This window comes from Callithrix jacchus, chromosome X (assembly GCF_049354715.1).
Source record: "Callithrix jacchus isolate 240 chromosome X, calJac240_pri, whole genome shotgun sequence".
NCBI classification, from domain to species: Eukaryota; Metazoa; Chordata; class Mammalia; order Primates; family Cebidae; genus Callithrix; species Callithrix jacchus.
Window position 1 is genome coordinate 81,227,089 of NC_133524.1, and position 21,548 is coordinate 81,248,636.

General features: G+C 38.3%; 1 protein-coding gene across 1 annotated transcript; it reads left to right on the forward strand.

The window, feature by feature from the left end:
* Positions 1-211: 211 nt before the first annotated feature.
* POU3F4 (POU class 3 homeobox 4) lies at positions 212-4,061 on the forward strand. The gene has a single exon (XM_035288670.3). It carries the CDS (start codon positions 247-249, stop codon positions 1,330-1,332), a length of 1,086 nt encoding a protein of 361 aa, XP_035144561.1. The 5' UTR covers positions 212-246; the 3' UTR covers positions 1,333-4,061.
* Positions 4,062-21,548: the final 17,487 nt, after the last annotated feature.

The following is a 21,548-nucleotide window of genomic DNA, read 5'->3' on the forward strand; positions in this document are numbered from 1 at the left end:
GATTCACTTCCTGCTTGAGTCTCATTGAAACTCCGGAGCTTCACCAGCCTAATTCGGAAAGCGAGCCCGACCTCCTGCACCGCTATTGGCTGGGCTTACTCCCAGCCAGGCTGAGACGCGCTGCGATTGGCCTTAGTGGGTGCCGGTAACCCGTGCTAGCGTCTTTGGCTCCCCCACACAGTAGATGTCAAAGGCTGAAGCTGCTCCCTTTGCCACATTATAACTAGTAGGGGATCCTCACCGACCATGGCCACAGCTGCCTCGAATCCCTACAGCATTCTCAGTTCCACCTCCCTAGTCCATGCGGACTCTGCGGGCATGCAGCAGGGGAGTCCTTTCCGCAACCCTCAGAAACTTCTCCAAAGTGATTACTTGCAGGGAGTTCCCAGCAATGGGCACCCCCTCGGGCATCACTGGGTGACCAGTCTGAGCGACGGGGGCCCATGGTCCTCCACACTGGCAACCAGCCCCCTGGACCAGCAGGACGTGAAGCCCGGGCGCGAAGATCTGCAACTGGGTGCGATCATCCATCACCGCTCGCCACACGTAGCCCACCACTCTCCGCACACTAACCACCCCAATGCCTGGGGGGCGAGCCCGGCACCGAACCCGTCTATCACGTCCAGCGGGCAACCCCTCAACGTGTACTCGCAGCCTGGCTTCACCGTGAGCGGCATGCTGGAACACGGGGGACTCACCCCACCTCCAGCTGCCACCTCTGCACAGAGCCTGCACCCTGTACTCCGGGAGCCCCCGGACCATGGCGAACTGGGCTCGCACCACTGCCAGGATCACTCTGACGAGGAGACGCCAACCTCTGATGAGTTGGAACAGTTCGCCAAACAATTCAAACAAAGAAGAATCAAGTTGGGCTTCACGCAGGCCGACGTGGGGTTGGCGCTGGGCACACTGTATGGTAACGTGTTCTCTCAGACCACCATCTGTAGGTTCGAGGCCTTGCAGCTGAGCTTCAAAAATATGTGCAAGCTGAAACCCCTGCTGAACAAGTGGCTGGAGGAGGCGGATTCTTCCACAGGGAGTCCGACCAGCATTGACAAGATCGCTGCACAGGGCCGCAAGCGCAAGAAGCGGACCTCCATCGAGGTGAGTGTCAAGGGCGTACTGGAGACGCATTTCCTCAAGTGTCCCAAGCCTGCCGCGCAGGAGATCTCCTCACTGGCAGACAGCCTCCAGTTGGAGAAAGAAGTGGTGCGTGTCTGGTTCTGTAATCGAAGACAAAAAGAGAAAAGAATGACTCCGCCAGGGGATCAGCAGCCGCATGAGGTTTATTCGCACACGGTGAAAACAGACACGTCTTGCCACGATCTCTGACTGGAGGAAGCGAGGAGGCGGCCGGCCGCACTGGGAGCAGCGCGGATTCCTCTTTCTCTCTCACTCTCTTCCTTTCATTCTAGCATTCTTTATCATTTCTCTCTGGCTCGCTCGCGCGCTCTCTTTTCCCTCCTTTCCCCTTTCTTTTTCTTTCCCTTTTTTCTTTCTTTTCCTTTCCTTTCCCCTTTCCTTTCCCCTTCCCGTTCCCCATCTTTCCCCTTTAATTTCCCTTCCCTTCCCTCTTTCCTTTCCTTTCCTTTCCTTTCCTTTCCTTTCCTTTCCTTTCCTTTCCTTTCCTTTCCTTTCCTTTCCTTTCCTTTCCTTTCCTTTCCTTTCTTTTCCTTTCCTTTCCATTTAATTCCATAGGGGATTCTAACATCTGTTGACAAAGGAAACACACTCTCTCATTCAGACTTCTCAATGCTGAACCGCAGTTATATTAAGCGGTCCAAGCTGGGATCTCATATTCCTGGCTCCCCAGGCAACAGTTCCCTTTAGCCTTTTCTGCTGATCAATACATATTGTTTACTCAGAGTAAGGTTTGTTTGGTCGCTCCTCTCTAGGAAGAACAAGGAGTGGGATAATGTGGGGGCGGGGTGGGGCGGGGGAGGGGTTGGGAAGACAGATGTGTGCCTCTGAATAACCTTTCAGCGCCTTGGTTATAGCAGCTGTATTTCAGGTGAAATCTGTTTTACAATAGACTAGTTTTGCATTTTTAAAAACTTCTATAGCGTTTCTAAATGTCTGCGGTGTTTTACTACAATCTGTACACAATATTTGTGAGATAATTTGTATCTAATCGACCACTCCATGTTATTATTGCTATTATTATTACTACTTCGATGGTTTTTTAATTGCTTAGAAAAGGTAGGGGATGGATGGAAATAGACGGGGAGAGAGATGCCTATCTACTCACCCGCTTTCACAAGTCTGTTTGAGGAGGAGAGGATACAACGAAGAGAGTTGTAATGATGATATTGGTTATGTACTTTTTTTCCCGGGGTGGAGTGCCTAGGATGGGCAGAATAGGGAAGCCTGTTAGGTTTGCAAACTAGTGCGAAGTGCCAGCGGCGATTTCGCAGCTATCTGTCCTCCCTCCTGGAATTGTGGAGCCCCCGAAGGCTACCACAGCAGAGATCCAGGTATCTGAGAAGGATTCGGCGGCAACGCTGGGCGGAAGAGGTGGCCTGACAGACTGGGAGGGCTCCGCACCCACCGGAGTCCTGGATTCCTGCGCACAGAAATCCAGGCCCCCAGCCTCGCTAGGGCGACCGCCCTTGCGAACTCACTTTGGCCCTCCTAGACGAAAGACTTTGCCTTCACACGCCATTACTTTCATTGGAGATCACGACCCGGAGAAGCTGGCGACTGGGCCAGCGCCTCCCATTTCGGTTCAACTCCAGTTCACCACCCGCTCTGAGTGAGAAACCCTCGGGGAGGGGTGGCGAGGGAGTGGGGGATAGGCATTCTCTGCTCAGTGCAGAACGACAATGATATGATTGGCAAAGGTCACAGGGATTCTGGTCCATCCGTGTACCACCTCTCCTCCAGCGTATATACTGCTGTCTGTGAGTGGGCTCGTGGGGATCCTTCTCGGCGTCTCTGATAAGCACAGCTGGTGGAAGCCCACAGCGACGATCGAGGGAGCTAGCGAGCGCCGGAGAGGCTGGGTTCCTGCTTTTTAAAATATATATATATATTTTTAAATCTCGGTGTGTATGTATCTCTGTGCGTGTGTGTGCGTGCGCGTGCAAACGTGTGTTTGTAGATAGCTGTGTGTATCGTGTTACCATGTACAAAAAACAAAAAGTACAAAAAAAAATCTCGCTAGGCTGTGTAGAGATCCCCAAAAATATGCAGTTGCTGTGGCTTTATTGCTAGCTAGTATCCACACACCAGGTCCACAGGCGAACCTCATTCCCAAGGAGTACACACGTGTGAGGCTGGCCAAGCACCCAACACCCACCCGCTGCTGGTCAGACCTGGCTGGGGTCTCTGAACGCCGGTGCTGACCTCCGGGTCCGGCCTTCAGGCACAGCTGCCGTAGACAAAGCTTCAAACTACCTAAGGACCAGAAAGCCCCGGCCCCTTGTCAAGGATGCGATAGTATGGGGTGCCAGGCCTCTGGTCCACCACACTGTGTCTCCCTCAGCTGCAGGTCGAAGAGCATGTGTTAATTCAAATCCCGGACTCTTACTTTTTTGTCAAGTCTCTGCATTCTGTTGATAGATAGGTTTTAGTTCTGGAATTTTTATTTTCCCACACTGAGTTCATGTTTTACAACTGTTAGTAGTTTTTTGTTTGTTTTGATTTTTTTTTTCTTTGCAGTTAATCGCTATGGTTCGAACCTGAGTTAACCCAAATATTTCTGCCGACTTTATAACTGTACAGTTTTGTATATTAAACGTTTTTGAAGTTATTAATTTAAAGAAAGATCATTTAGTTTATTCATTTAGTAACTGATGTATAATAAACGCTATTTTCATTAAGAGTTGCTTTTTCAACTATTTTATTCAAATTGCCTATTGCAGTTGCCAACAATTATTTATTTTCAATAAATTCTGCATTGTGTTTAAAAGGAAATTCTTTCAAAGATAAGTTGGTTGTCAAAAAGAAAACAATTCGCTGTAATGTTTGATGTGAAGTTTTAGTCAAGGGGTTTATATTGACGCAATATTTTATTGTTGTAAAAGATTAAAAAGGTTTAAATAAAACATTTTTCCAAAAAATATGTTTTCTTCTCCTGGCCTTATTGTGTGCTGTGTGAGGTGGAGCGTTTAAACGAAGGCACATTCTGGGTGAGCAGCACTTCTGCTTTGCTTCAGCTTATAAATCATTAGTCATTGTTTTGATTCTTGATTCTTTTCCTCTGACTTTCGGTCTTTCAGCTCAGCTCTGAAATACAATGACAAACACAGCACAGCCTGTTCTGGAGCCCACACTCACTCACGCAAAGCACACCCCAAATTGTGGGGAACCTGCATAGAGAAGGCTCGAGCTGAATTTCATTTCAGGAGGTGCAACCTTACTAATGTTCTCCTAAAAGGGAGTCTATCTCTTTCTCTCTCTCTCTCTCTCTCTCTCTCTCTCTCTCTCTCTCTCTCTCTCTCTCTCTCTCTCTCTCTGCCAGCATATAGACCTTTCTCCAAACATGCCCCTCCTGAAACTGAACTCAGATCCTCCAATAAGTCTTTCATTTCTCCTCGCTGTACCAATTCTTCTTCTTCCTCCCTATTTTTCTAGGTGCCCTTCTGATCCCTCATTCCCCTGAGGAGGGATGGGAAGATGATTATATGTAAGGAGAAGCACTCTCCCTGTTATGGCTCTTCCTAAGCCAAGAAACCCAGATAAACTGTTTTGCTCAGAATGCTGAACTCTGTCCATTCCTATCTGAGTATGGCGGGGAAGGAAACATAATACAGGGGGACATTGTGGGTGTGTGTGTGGGGGTTGATTTCACTCTTCTTCCCACCCCCATACACAATTTCATTTGTATTATTTTATTTCACAAGACCCTCCATAAATTAAGCGACTGCTACCTGTAGTGGTAGCTGAGGAGTAAATTACCAAATCTGAACCAGTTCTGTTTTAAGGTTTTGTATGTACAGGCGTGCTTTATTCAACTTTTTTGGTAGATGCATGTGAAACAATGAACAATATATTTAATGATAATTTTTCAGCAGTAAATCTCCCTCAATTCATAGTCTGAAGTATGTGTTTTTGTTAGACAACCCAAAATGATTTAATCATTTTAATAGGTAATGATTACAGCATATGATGTCTTGTTTTTTTCAAATTGCCTAGTAATTTACAGCTCCATGGTGCACCAAACACGTGATTGTTGTGTATGAAATATGCCACATGCTGTGTGTACAGTCATGGGTATATCACTCTTTACAAATAATATTTATTCTATGGAGCTATATGTACAAGAACAAAACCCATAGTTTTAAGCCTCTTGGTTTTCTTTCAGTTCATACCAACTAACCTCCTTCTCTTTCAATATCCTATAAAAATTAGAACTGGTTAAAAAGTTATAGCTTTTGTCACAAAACTACACAAATATCAACTTGCAATGTATCCTGAACTCTTTAATGGAGCCCTACATAGATATTTTTAGAGATACAAAAATATATATACACATTTACCACTATCATCAGTACTTTTACTAATATATATATAACTCATATATTTTATATGTATTATCAGATTTGTTTACTGCTTCTTTCTCCTGAAGTATAATCAAGTCCTAATTGTTTTTTCTGATCAACATCTTTGCAACATGAACATAATATTTTCATTATAAATTGAGAGATGTTGGTTTTTTTGCCTGGGGCTTTCTTTATTTTGAGTTGCTGCTAATTCTGCTTTAAACCAAAGCCTTTAAAAAAAAAGTGGTTTTGACTTCAGTTTCTCTCAGACCTTCACAATAGTAGCCTTTTTCTCATGAAGTAAGAATTGGTAGGTTCAAAAGGAACAATAGTAAATCATACCTAATGGGGTAAAGGCAAACAAGTTTCATCTCCTTCACCAGATCAGAACAATAGAAAATTCAGAGGCTGTGAAGGGAGGTAGAATGTAAAAAAAGTGAATATACAGGTGTAACAGATGTGTAAACAAAGTCAAATATGCAAATCAACTATATATATGTATATAAACATACTTGGTTGTTGAAATGGCTGTAGCTCTCTGCATGCATAACAAAAGGGAAATAGATTATTCAACTCAAGCATTTATATTTCCATCAGTAAGATGAGAAGATAAATATTATCCCTGGAAATTGGTTTCTTACCTTCAAAAGAAAAGGGTAAGGGAAAATGTTGCCTAAATTAGTATATGAGTTGTGTTTGTTTTTAATAAAATCAGACTATTCCCTTGGAAGTATTTAGCATTCACGATTTCTCTTGCTCCCACATCAAGCTGCTGTTGTTGTTTTAATTGCCTGTAGGCTAAAAGTAGAAACACATATTTCTGGATATATATATATATATATATATATATATATATATATATATATATGGGGGAAGTGGGGAGGCTAAGAGGAGAATAGAGAAATAGAAGATGGTTACAGGTTAAACAGTTTAGTTTTCCAAAGAGAAGAATGTACTTTCCCACCTGTCAGATCTTTTAAAAGACACATATGGAACCTCAGAATGTGGAATTTTTTTCTGTGACTGAGTACTCCAAACATGTGACCCTTTCAAAAAAGAGTCTTGAAAGGAATAAAAAGTAACAGTACACCACAGAGTCATTAGAATTGATGTCACTAACACTTATCTGTAATATAAAAGAGTAGACATTCTTTATACATGCCCCTGATAGTAGTTTTAAAATAGTATATTCCACCTTATTCACTTACTGATATTGGTTTTTATAGCATTAATAACAGTGAATATTAAATATACTTGAAACTAATTAAGGTTTTTTTTCTAATAAGATGAAATATAAAAGTACCTTTTTTTAAGAGCACTACTGGTGGAACATATCCCAAGTTAAGATTATTTAAAAGAATATGGTCTTGAAAACAAAATTTAGTTAACTTCTGCAGTCTCTAAGAAGGGGGAGAGATAAGAATCTAGACTACTGTTCCTGTAAACCAAATCCACAAAATTAGATATTTGTGTATTCCTGTAAAAAATGCATTGGCTCACTATGCTTTCTTTCATCAATATGAGAATAGAGCTACACCTATTCACACTTCACACATTATTTAATTAACTACCTAGAAGACTGGATTCTCTTTATAACACTACTTGTTATCAAGAGGATTTGGTATAAGGTTCATCTTATATGGCTTCCAAGGCGAGTGTTTATTCAACTACCAAAAGGGCCTTATTATGAAGTGCACTCGTCCTTGAAGGGAGGGAATCTCGGGACAGCTTGCTGTGGGCTGAAATTCTACAGTATTTAATACAAGTATATTGTGTAGACACATACCCACAGCCATAAATGCATTCATTCTCTTTCCCCTCAAATCCTACCTCCCACCCCTGCACTTGCGCACAGACAGGATGATTTAACAGAAAGCAGAATGTGTCCCTCAAAGACCAAAATGGAAGAGATCAACTCATTGACCAATTTATTATGTTTTTCTTTTTATCTGTCTTCCCAGTCAGGCTGTGTCCACACCACTCTGGTACGGTCAATTGAAAAGAGAAAAAAAATCACTCTGTCAAACTCTGTTCTATGTAATGTCACAAACCTAGTTTGAGTGATCCTTTCCCCAACTCCGATACATACACACTGAATTGACTGCTTGTGTTGGCAACTTGTAAGCAATTTCTATTATATCAGCATTGCTTCTCGGGAGAAAGGGGACCATCTAAACATTTTTAATATTGATCGCTTCTCATCATCCTTAGTTATTTTTCACATACTGTAGAATCCCATTATAATGTGGCTGATTATCTCCCAGATTTGGCCAGACTGGAGACCAGCCTTTACGCTGACCCCTTTTCACAGACATGAAATGGACGGCTATAAACATAAAGTGTAAAGCTTGTAAAGTGGATGTTAGCAACCCCCCACTAGCAGACCAATATAAAAGAGATGTTTTTGGACAATTTACATTTGGTAAGAGATATTTCGCTACCATAATTCCTGCAATCTGAGCACAGAAAACCACACATATATCCATACCACCTGCAAAGATCACTGCTAGACATCAGATTTTTAAAACACAGAAAATAGAGGGCTATGGACCAGGGGCAGTAGTTCATTGGTCTTTGAATGGCATGTAATTCCAAGGTGCAGAAATGGCTGAGTGGACTTCTTGCACAGAGGAATTGTAATTTTCTTAATGATTTACTATTCACACTCTACCTGTCATGGTATTGGTAGTATTCATGTTTAATAAACATATTTTTTTCTATAAAATGTATTCTCACGGTTGCATGTGTATACATGCATATAGAAAAGATCTGAATCAAAGAGAGAAGTCTGTCTCAAACCTGTAGTGATGTAGAAATTAAACAGAAAAAATCGTATTTGTGAACTCTGTTGGCATAAGCAGGGACTGCATCTGTTCAAAACAGTGTACAGCAGCCACTTTTAAGTAATAGGGTTTGACTTGCTCCCCAGTGGAGCAAGAAGAATTTTCTATAAATGAATTTCTTTCATCATAAGAGAGGAGTTGAGTGTGTTTAACCTGAATTCTGAGCCTTTCATTGGAGTAAAAGTGTTTGAACTTCTAGATAAACATACTTGTATTAATCACCTTCATTTTCCATGTTATTTCCTGGGAGAAAATACTTTAACTCCTCCAGATTCTATACTAAAAGTGAAAATAATTTTTAAGGTAGTTACTTAATGTGCCCTGAGTCTTCCCCCATCACTGTCCATGGAAAAGTGGGCAATGTTGGCTCTATAGATGCTCCCCAGCAGCCTCCTCTTGGCAGGTAAAGGAAGTTGGTATAGAAAGGATTGCAGGACAAAGGCTCTGCTGCCTATAGTGAGACCTCCAGCCTCACATCTACAGTGGAAAATCAACTGATAAGATCAAGTCCTATTGTCTCTTCTACCCCTTAGTGATCTGCTTCTGCCTGTCCTAGTTTGAAGTCCTGGGTTGAATAAGAAAACTAACTAGCTTCATTTTTAATGGATTAAAGCTATGTCTAAACAAGAAATTTCAAAGTTGCTGAGTTGAAATCTTTGTGTTTCCTAGAGCTTTCTCTGCACAACTTATTTGCACTTTGTATTACTGTGTTCCTTTATGCATGATTTTGATAACTCACAATAGAAAAATTTAAGTTAAATGCAATAATAATCTTTTAGATTTATGTACTACATTTTCCCCCTAAAGATTCCTAGGCAATTTGGAAATGATGTGCACACCATACTCTGCAACAACCAATATGCAAAGCACGACAAAATGACCACACAAAATGATCACATTCGGTCCAGGCAACACAAAATGATTTTCAGGCCACACAAAATGATCACACTCAGTAAAGGCAAAAAGCTCATTAATATCAATAGGCATCCTGTGCACAATTAAAGGGCAGTATATGCCATGTCTCATTCACTGCTCTGTGAGAGTATCAAAGTGCATGGACTCACATCTCAAACGAATCAAGTCCACCACTTTCAAATCCAACATTTTAATCTTGTATCTTATAAGAGATAATAGTCAAATCCAGTGAACACAAATTCATTTGATAATTACTGATTAAATTTGTCTCTGAGTCTTCTGGAAAAAAAAAAAAACAAGGATTTTGGTAACTGAAAGACCAAAAATCCTCAAAGGTAATTGTGTCTTTATGATATGTGATATTGTAAATTAAAATTGTTGTAAACATTTGTGAAAAATGTAATGACAAAATAGCCAATTTGAAAAATCAGTCTCTCATTTGCATATGTGTGTGTGTGTGTGTGTGCGTGCACGTGCTACCACCTATCTATATTTCAGTCTGTATTTTGTGAAAATGACCAAGCTATTCGGATTGTATGGAAGGGTGATATGTTTTAAGTAAATTAAGTTAAAACAGGACTCTCAGGGCAGAGACCCTTAAAAGTTTAATAGAGACCAATTTATCTTTTGGCTTACTTTTAACCCCTATGACAATGAGATATGTACTACAAATCATGACTCCCCTATAGCAAAAGGAGTTCAAATTATGTTACCATTACCTCCTGATAGTATGCCACCATTTTAAAAAATGTTTTTAAAAATATATCAAGAATGAACCTAGCTGTGATGATATTGAATATTTTCTGGAAAATATTTGTTGCTCTAAAACTCTGCATGCCCTAACCCTGTTCCATGCCTCTGGTTGTCAGAACTTTGCAGCACCCACTCAAAGTTCAGTGTCAAATTAAAAAGTGACAAGAATGGAGCAGCATAAATAATAGCTTAAACCTTTTCTCTACTTTTCAACATACAAACATACAAATTTCAAAACCCGGCATGCTCTGCTGAATAAATATGTTCAGAATTCATATATAAGTTGCAGAATAAAAATAGCAAAACTATTTAATTCAACAAAAATTATTGAGTGCCTACTATGTGCAAGACTTTGTTAAAGTGGCATGTGAACTGTGTGGAGTAAGGAAAGGACCTTGCTTCAAAGGGCTAATAATCTCTGTGGTAAGATAAGAATAAGATAGAAATATACATAACAAACTGTTAAACAAAGGAGTGCTAGGGATATGTACTATCATCAATGTAGGTGCCACTACTCTATATTTTTATTGTTCCTTTCGTATAATACACATTCACGCTCAAACATAGCATTTCTTTGTGCTATTTTAATAATATTGTGCATCCCTGTTGAAACCCAGGTGGATGCAGTTATTAGTTGATTTATATGTCTAGATACTAGAAGTGTTTATTTGCAAATTCCTATGCCTGAATTTAGCTCTAATGAGTTTGAATTACTTTTGTAAGGTATTTTTTGTTTTGAGACAAACTCTAACTTTGTTGTCCAGACTGAAGTGCAGTGGGGTGATCATGGATCACTGTAGCCTCAACCTCCTGGGCTCAACTGATTCTTCCCACTTTAGCCTCCTGACAACAGGGCTCAAATGATCATCCTGTGTCAGCATCCCAAAGTGTTGAGATTATAGGAATAAATTACCAAGACTGGTCTGTAAGAAAATGTTTTTTTGAAGGGATAAAATGCAGAAGAATAAACTCATTGCAAGCTTCTAAAAATCACTTTCTATTCCTCTACTTTCCATTTGGAAAGCTGGGAAATAATGACAGGTAACCTGAGCAATGTGAAATATTCATCTCCCCTAATTTTCAGTCTTTTTCAGATTAGAGAATTTATGTATCTCGCGATTTTCTGTAACTAGTTACATGAGTTAAGTTAGTGCTTCAGTTAAGGAGGAGGGAAAGACTCACTAGCAGGTGCTGGGAATCAGACTGCAAAGCAAGGAGACTCTGTATGATGGTTCTGCTCCACTGTGTACTTCATTGCATCAGATTTATGACATGATAAGAATATTAGGCAGGCTGGGCACGGTGAGTCAAGCCTATAATCCCAGCACTTTGGGATGCCGAGGCGCGTGGATCATGAGGTCAAGAGATCGAGACCAACCTGGTCAACAAGGTGAAACCCCGTCTCTATTAAAAATACAAAAATTAGCTGGGCATGGTGGTGCCCGCCTGTAGTCCCAGCTACTCGGGAGGCTGAGGCAGGAGAATCACTTGAACCCAGGAGGCGGAGGTTGCGGTGAGCCGAGATCGTGCCATTGCACTCCATTCTGGGTAACAACAGCCAGACTCAGTCTCAAAAAAAAAAAGAATATTAGGCAAAGACAAGCATGAAAAATACATTTCCAGACCAGAAATTCCTGTTTGAAAATTTACAGGAATTGTGATTTAAAGCAGGGGCGGAAATTAAAAATACCCACCAGCTTGATAACAGATTTTGTAACCAAATTGTCCCCAGCTAAAAGTTGGCCTCATTGAGATTTTTGGTAGTACCTTTCTCTGTTAACTAGCTATGTATGAATTCATTTCTATGAATTCAGCAAACTATAGGGAAATGGCATTGATGTTGAAAGTGTGACTATTTAGTTGACTTGTTAAGATGATATTCAGAGCTTGAAGGAACTTAAATCTCTAACAAAAACTCATTAAGCATAGAATGCATTCTGTCTTTGTTTTCTTTTCTTTATGTACTTTTCCCTTTTTGAAATACATTCTACAAAGCAAAGCTTGCAGTGTTAAAAATTTTCAAATATTTTGGGGAAAACATGTTCCCTAAAGTGATAAAAGACATAATCAGAGAGGAATAAGAAAATCATTCTGAATGGGCCTGCATTTGCACCCTTAACACAGAGTGAGAGACAGGAGCATGCTTATCTTAGCAGAAAGGACTAGAAATACAGTAGACAATCTCATGAAAATGCTGTCTGCCTTGCTAAGCTTTTCAGGACATACTGCTACTGTTGTCAGTCGTGCTCTTCCGGGGACAGAGATGAACTCCTGCAGAGTTGCATCGGTGCAATAGTGAACAGTGCTCCAATAAGATCCTAAAAGACTGAACAAATGCATTTTGAGTTCGTCAGGCTCAACCTAGATGTATTTATGCCCATCAATATTTTGATTGTGATATTGTACTATAGTTTTGCAATATGTTACTATAGGAAGATATTAGGTAAATGGCACATAAGTGTTTCTACACTAGTCTTAAACTTTCTGTAGATCTACAATTACCTCTAGAAAAAATTCAATTAAAAACATCAAAGCACAGTATTTACAATTAAATCAAAGCTAACTCAAATTATTTTTCCTAACATTCAATAGTTTTCATCACTCTAAATGTTGATCTTTTCATTTTTCTGTTTTTATTTTTCTTTTTCTGTTGTGGGAGAAGATTTTTGGAGAAGCGGTGTCTGAATAAAACCAGCTTCTTCTGAGTTTGTCTGGAACTTGCAATAAGTTCCTGTCTCTGGCACCTGCAGAGCTCTTAATCTCATACTGGGACCCTGGAAATCCTGATCATACACCTGGAATGCTTTCTGGTTGTCCTAGCTGAGATAACTGCTTAGAATATCAGCCACAATTTCAACCCAGGATATGGCAACCCAATTAAATGAGTACCTGAGGAATAACTCCTCAAAAACTAGGTATGGAATCCCTCATGGAAATATGAGTTTAAAATTTCAGAGCCATTCATTAATTCAACAGACATTTATTGAGCACCTACTTCATACCAGAATTTTGAAATCGGTATAGCTTTTGGGTATTGATTTTTGTACTCTAGATTTCGATTTGAGTTTGAATTCTAGGTTCACTGCCTATCTAGCTGTGGGAGAATGAGCAAGTCCTTTAATCTCAGTTTTTCTGCCTGTAAAATGGGAATAATATTGCACCTATCTAACAAAATTACTGTAAAATTTAATAATATAATCACACAAAACACTGGCCTTGGTGACTGACATAAAGGGCTCACTTGATATTAGCCCTTATGCTCTGTTTCTCCTCTTTTTCTACGTTGTGTATTATTCAGAAGATTGAAATATGGTTGAAATTTATTTAAACAGATGGAGAGGAATTTTCCTCTTCGTTATTGGCTACTGTAGTGCGTCACAACATCTTTTTTCCTCATTTTAACACACATGACACTTGATACTTATATGAGCAACATATTCTGTGTTTTTTATCGAGCATTATGTGTAATTCCCTAGACATTAATGGTAATGTAGGACCTTATGAGTGCTATCACCAAGAAAAACATTGAATCTGTTCTGATTTCTTTTTTCCTTTTTTTTTTTTTTTTTTTGGAGACAGAGTCTCGCTATGTCACCTTATCTGAAGTGCAATGGTGAGATATCGGCTCACTGAAACCTCCACCTCCAGGCTCAAGCCTCCAAAGTAGCTGGGATTGCAGGCACGCACTGCCACACCTGGCTATTTTTTTGTATTTTTAGTAGAGTTGGGTTTTCTCCATGCTAACCAGGATGGTCTTGAACTCCTGGCCTCAAGTGATCCACCCACCTTGGCCTCCCAAAGTGCTAGGATTACAGGCGTGAGCCACTGTGCTTGGCCTGATTTTATTTATTTTTTAACAAGATAAGTAAGTTACACACTTTGGTACTGCAACTACCAGTAGCAATGCACATTGTTTTTGATGCATCCCACAACATATTGAAACACAACAGTTTGTTGTCACATTGAGATTGAAAATTACTGGTGTACAGGGATATATCTACGGGTTTTCCAACCTAAAGCAAAAGCAAGTAACACTGTTATTCCGGCTTAACCTTTATAAACCACCACTATGTCTTATTCTCATTAAGGAAGAAAATCCAAAAGTAACTACACTATAGTAACAGAAATTCCTAGAAAAAGAAAATATCTCCTTTGTGTTCACCATCACTTATAAAAAAATTCATATTTCTTATTTCTATACCTATTTCTAACTTAAATCCAAGAAGGCTTACCTGAAAGTTGTGCAGTTGCTTCTTCCCTTTCTAGAATATTTATGTTGAATATTTAAAATTGAAAAATATTCCAGGTAAGAGAAGAAGCAACTGCATAACTTTGACCTTTTCAGGGCTTGCACAATATGATTCACTATCCATTCCTTCCTGTTTAGACTCCCAATAACCTGTAGAGATAAAGCAGTATGGGCAGCCAATCAAAATGCAGAATATTGAAAAGGTTAAAGTCTATGTTTACGAGTCTATTAAATGTTTATAGTCTTTCACAGACTGCACTGGGCATTAAAACTACTGTATCTTGTTCTGGTAATAAACATTGCAACAAGAAAGAAGTGGGTAATAACAATTTAATTCACAAGACAAAATTTGTAAGGAGAATACAAAATGGCATAATATGTATTAATTCGTTCCCATGACAATAACTGCAAGAGAAACGGAAAATAGTGTGAACCTAAACCACTCATTATGATGGAAACAGGAATTGTTAAATAATTGTAAGAAACTCAGTTTAAAAGTCTATACTTAGAGTGACAATTTACCATTCAGGCTTTGGAAAAAGATGAAGGACATTTGAACTCCATAACTCCATAACTATAAATCAGCTGACTCCTTTCTAGCCAAAGACCAATAATTGATGTGACTTTCATTTTTAGGTAACAAATGATGCTGCATGTACTATTATTTTTACAACTGTTTTATATTTGAAATGTATTATTTTCTTTGATAATACTTTGAAGTATCTAGAGTTTCAGAGCATAATTACATGTTATATAAGAACTATTGTTTTGGTCTTATCATTAGGTCGAATGTTAGACCTTATTACAAATTAAAAAATGCCTTTTATATACTACACTTACGCAAATTAACTGTACTTAGAATGTCTCCTATAAGAAAAGCTAAAATATCTTGGTATAAATCACACAGACTGCTAGATGTTAACTGCAGTCATACTAGCCTTGATTAAAATACATTAATTCTTTGGGAGGCCAAGGCAGGTGGATCACATGAGGTCAAAAGTTTAAAACCATCCTTGCCAACATGGTGAATTCCCATCTCTACAAAAAATACAAAAATTAGCCAGGGATGGTGGTGCATGCCTGTAGTACCAGCTACTCGGGAGGCTTAGGCACAAGAATCTCTTGAACCCAGGAGGCTGAGAATGCAGTGAGCTAAGATTGCCCCACTGCACTCCAGACTAAGCAACAGACAGAGACTTTATCTCAAACTCAATGGATATATAAATAAATAAATAAAATATATTGATCTGTTTTTTTGTTTTAAAAGTGAAGTTATTAAAATTTCCTAGTATTACTACAAATTCTAGCAAAAACAGTTGAATACTTTTATTGTAATTGGAATTTCCTCTAGTAGAGAGGAATAAAGGGATATTTTAGGGTATTTGGAACAGTGATCTGTATAATGTGAAACTAATAAAAAATGTGTTAGCAATTTGAGGACACCCACATTTACAATTATATAATTTTGAGAATCTTTTTTTGCTGTATAATTTCAGTTGTGAAAAAAATTAAGATTAGGCGGTGGCTCACGCCTATAATCCTGGCACTTTGGTAGGCCAAGATGGGTGGATCACGAGGTCAAGAGATCGAGACCATCCTGGTCAACATGGTGAAACCTTGTCTCTGCTGAAAATACAAAAACTAGCTGGGCATGGTGTCACGAGCCTGTAGTCCCAGCTACTCGGGAGGCTGAGGCAGGAGAATTGCTTGAACCCAGGAGGCGGAGGTTGTGGTGAGCCGAGATCACTCCACTCCAGCCTGGGTAACAAGAGCAAAACTCCGTCTCAAAAAAAAAAAATAATATTGAACACCTAACACAATTAAAGACCTAGTGGTTAAAACATAATTTCATTTTACAGATAACATTCTAAGCTGATTTTAAATTACATGAATTATTCTTTCCTATTTTCAACAGATTTGGAGAAGACAACCACTAAATTTGGAAAGAAAGTAAAAATGAATGAATCCATGACTATCATAATGACCTAATTTTAACACATAGTGGTTTTCTGAAGTCCTTCCAAGTCTAGACACTTCATTCTGATACAATACTCAGTATGTGGAATGAATAAATAACAGTATTTTCATACTAAAGGCCTCTATGCTCCTCTGACAAACACTTTGAAGAGAGTAAAATTAATCTTAGCTACTTATCCCTGGGTTTGTTGCAGATACTCTTGGCTCCCCTAGCTCTATAGAACCCTACCAAAGTTTGACTATCACATAAAGCATCCCTCCTCTCTCCTGCCTGCCTTCTTCCGTGAAAGACCCATTCCCTCATTGGATCTTCTCATCATTACTGGAGCAAATATACTCTTAGTATTGTTCCCATTGAAAAATAAGAATGTCAATTTTTTTCTTCCCCTGCTCCACAAGCCCACCTGCCCTCCAATTAAGAGTAATTGCAACAAAGATTCTTATATTCTCCATTTTAATACCAGATATTTATCAGAAAGGTGTGGCTTTAATAAAGTCACTTTTATATTTCTGACACAATCAACAGTAAAAGCTAGCGCTTATATAACACTAGTTATGCACTATTATCCTAAGTATGTTATATATATTAACTAATTTAATCCTCATAATAACTATAAAATATGGAAATTATTTCCATCCTCATTTTGAAGATGGGGAAACTTAGATCAGAGAGGTTGTACTAAATTCTTAAGATTTTACAACTAATAAATACTAGAGTGAGTTTTCAACTTAGACATCTGGCTCTAGAATCTGTACTCTTCACCACTGTACTACAATGATTCCCTATGGCACGTGCTACGTCTACAAACAGGTATATCCCGCCTCCCCATCATGTCTGTGTGTGTGTGTATGTGTGTGTGTGGCCACATAGTAGGGTATCCTAAGTTTTGAGAATCTAGAAAGGAGATAATAAGTTCAAAATTAGAAAGTGCCAGGATCCAGGACCTATGACAATAATCAAACCCCAAAAAGATGAGGATTTCCAAAGTCTATTGGTGTTATATCTACAATTTAAGAAAATTAGATTCTATTTGAAATTGCACAAACATTACAAAATTTAGTAAATTATAAAAATTAAGTAAATACAATCTTTTTTTTTACGTAATTATTTTCATTTTATAATCAAGCGCTAAAGCGCAATGATTTCAGTTATCTGTCTTAGAATACAGTCACTACTAGACTTCCAATCCCTGAAGTCAGGGACTGGGCATTATTTCCTTAGAATCTAGAGACATACCTGACATAAAATAGGTACTCAATGTATTGAAAGAATGAATAAAAAGAGTTACTAATAATGATTACCTTCTAAGAGCTACTAATAATGATCACCACTGTGTAACATGCTTCGCATATATCATATTGAATCCTTTAACAAACCAAATCTAAGACAGGTTCCATTATCCTCAGTTTACAAATTAGAAAACTAAATTTTAGGAAGTTTAAGTCATTTATATAAATTATTCACCGATAGAATAATAATTCATACTTATGTTATATTCCAAATTCTAGGTGCTTTTCATTATGTTATTTGTTATTTGGCAAGAATGAATAAATATCTAGATGGTTTATTTTCTCTCATTCTGAATGAGCAGAAATTATGACCCAACTTATCTCAGTCCTGTATTCAAAATAGTTCTTAGTTCCAAAGAAATAAGAAAGACAAAAGGGGAAAGAAAATAAATGGTTAAAGAGGAAAATAAAAGATAAATGAATGAGTAGCTATACATTCTTATAGAATACTAGTCATAATTTTAATCAAGGTGTGTCATAAGAGGTTATTTACTTGTCAGTCTCCCCAACTATACTGTGAGCTCTCCCAGGACAGAGAATTTATCTTTTATTTGTTACAGTAGTACCTACCACACAGGATCTAGTTCATAGTGAGTAATCAAATAACATTTTTTTTTAAATAAATGAGAGGAGAAAGTTGATGGGGAAGGAATAGAAAGAATAAGAGGCAAGACAGATAAGAACAATTCTAAAGCAAAATGCTGAGGTTGGGACAAAATTATATTTTAGAGGCTCACAATTGCAAATGCCTGTAGGCCAGAACAAGTAATTTCAGGGGGTGATATAGACTGGACATTAGATAGTAGGGGGTAGCAATGACTGAGGTGAACTGGACAGTTCATGCTCCTTCTCAAGTTACCTATGGAAAGAGAAAATTAAAACTAGACATTGCTTGAACAAGTTATTTTATGAGCATAATTTGCGTAATGTATGAAAAGTTTAAAACTATAGCCTCCACTGACTTAAATATAAGTAGAAATAGATTCGAAAACAGCAGCTATTCCTAATTTGAATAGATACCTGCAGTTTTTTCCCCATTCAACAAATGTTTCTTGAATGTCTACTATATACCAGATACTGGGATAGGCCTTAGAGGTAAAATGGTAATCTCTGCCCTCACAGTCTATTGGAGGAGATAGAAACATAACAGATCTATCCTCATTCCCTTTATTGTCTAGGAGACACAAAAGCCTTGCTAAAATAGTATTCGAAAGTCTGTTTCTACTGTCTTCCTTCTTTCTCTTTCACTCATTTCCAATTCCCCAATCCAGACCTGTCATGCTCCTGTCATTTTCCATATTCACTCTCTGGCAATACCAAATTTCATTCCAGGCCTTCCCTCCTCAGAAATGCTTCAATATAATCTAAATGTTGTGAAGACACTGAGAATAAAAATGTCTGACCATATGAATAAAATAATTCAAGCTAAATACATGAATAACAGCAATGTGCTAAGTTTACTAAGAGCATAAGCTTTGCATTACATTTCCTTTGTTCCACAACAATGACTTGTAAATAGTAACAGCTCAATAAATACTTGTCTAAACTTTAAGACTTCAAAAACGTCTTTCTCCCCCAGCCTATTTACATTTTAAAAGAAATGCAAATGGAAGAATGGTGGAAGGTAGTCAATTGCTAGGACAGTCTCCTGGTGCTGTCTTCCTAACACAATCCCCTTGGATACTGGGAGTTATGGGCAGAATTACAGGGGCAATTCAGAATTGCAGGATAGACTGGCCTGGTTGGTGGCTCACACTTGTAATCCTAACACTTTGGGAGGCTGAGACAGGCAGATCACTTGAGGTCAGGAGTTTGAGTCCAACCTGGCCAACATGGTGAAACGCTGTCTCTATGAAAAATACAAAAATTAGGCCAGGCGTGGTGTTGTGTGCCTGTAACTCCAGCTACTTGGGAGGCTGAGGCAGGAGAATCGCTTGAACCCAGGAGGCACAGGTTGCACTGAGCCGAGATCCCGCCACTGCAGTCCAGCCTGGAAGACAGAACGAGACTCTTTCTAAAAAAAAAGAATTGTATGATAGACTATCCTATAATAAGTCTGAAACTTTAGAAGAACTGTTTGCAATTATAGGCTGGTTGTAACATTGATTAATATTTTAGATTGAAATTGGATTAAACCAGTAAGGGGACAAGTAGTAAAGCTACATTTGTTTCTGACTTTTTTTAAAAACATGAAAAGAAGCTCATGGCTTCTCAAGTGGTTGCTTTTTTGTTCTGTGCTAGATTTGACATGTTACGCATTTTCAAACCTTCTAAACAGCAGTGCTAATAAGCTTTATTCAATATCAAACGGGGGGATATAAATAAATAAAATAAGAATGTTGTTTTCTCCTTCATAATCCCTACAGTTTTATAAAACCATAAATTCTGGAGCATTAAGCAGAAATAAAAACAGTTGCAATAAAAATAAATACTAAATAAAGAGACTTCTCCATCTTCCTCTCTCTCTTTGGAAATTATCTTGATTTTTCCAATTTTATGTTATATTGTGAACTCAAGAAACCTACATATGAGTTTGGGCAATGTATGATTCTTACTAATAATGGACATTGAAAGCTGCTGATTTAGGATAGTGCAGTTTATTTTATTATAAACATATTTTGTAAAGAGCCAATGTCTAATAAGCTGCCTTTATTGTCTTTGTTCTATGTGTACACACACCTTATCATGCAAAATTCTAAGTTTCTTGAGTGAAGAAAGAGTTTATCTCTGTATCTCCATAGTACAACGATTAATTGAAAATAGTCATAAATACCTACATATGTAAATACATAGATAAACAAATGTTTGCTAATATCTGGTCATGATTCTTGCTTCCTTCATTAAATGATAAACACACAGTATTTGTAAGTAACCCTAAGACTGAACATATTAAAGAAGTCTTCCTGTTTTGGGGTGCACATTTTTGCTTCTGCACTTGGCTCCCGGTGTGCATAATTAGCCACTTGCCAACATAATTGACCACTTGCTTTTTTTTAAAGGATATTCAGTGGCAAAATGCAGGTGCACTTTTGGGTTCCATAACTAGTTGCAGCTGAAAAACAAATGAAAAAAAAAAAGAAGACTAATTGTGGTCCTCTGACAATTTGGCTCTTTAGGGTTATAACCCCCATAGCCATCAAATCTTCTTTAAAAATTTTCCTTCGGTTTCACTGTTAAGAATTTTATAGATGTTTGGAAAATATAATTTGTTCTACAATACAGTTAAAGCATGTAAGCTAAAAAAGAAAAAGGAAATCTTGAAACTAATTTCTACAGAAACTTTCTCAAGGAGCAGTTGCAAGATTCAGTGTAGATTTAAGGAAAGTCTCCATGTTATAAACCACCTTTCTCTTCTGCAGAAAATTTCCATTTGAGTAAATTGTCGTTTTGTCCAGTATTAGAACAAATTATGCAAATCAGGAGCTCAGTGGAGAATCCTTTCAGCCCACTTAAAGTTTTACATGATGGTAATTTATCATAAGGAAAAATGTAAAACAAAAGTTTGTCACACATCAAGAATGACTTCCATAGAAGAAAAATAAAAAAGCTTTCAATAAAAAAAATGAAGACACCCACTAGTTAGACTATACCATGTCTAGATTCTGAGAAACTCTATGGCTATTGTCACTAGCCAAGCACTGGGGGTCTTTGTTGGTGTATTAATTGGCTATTGTTGAAATGACACTATGTGATAATCCATTGCAGAAACACAGTGATTTACAACAAAAAATGTATTTCTTATTATGGGTCTGTGAATCATTGGGTAAATCTATGACTAGGACTTTGAGTTGATTAGTCTTGGGTACACCATGAATTGTAATTCAGTATGTTCCTCATATTCCTTCTCCTTAGACTGCAGAACTAATCTGACTGCATATTTCTCATGATGGGTCACAGAAGGGCAACAGGACAAGCCAAATCATGCACACACAGTTTAAACATCTATTGGCATCATTTTCACTAATCTCTTACTGGACAAATCAAGTCAAAAGGCTAAGTATACACAATGCATATTGAGAGGATACTACAAATGTACCT

Coding starts and splice junctions, on each gene's coding strand:
- POU3F4 (XM_035288670.3), top strand. CDS start 247: ATGGCCACAGCTGCCTCGAATCCCTACAGCATTCTCAGTTCCACCTCC.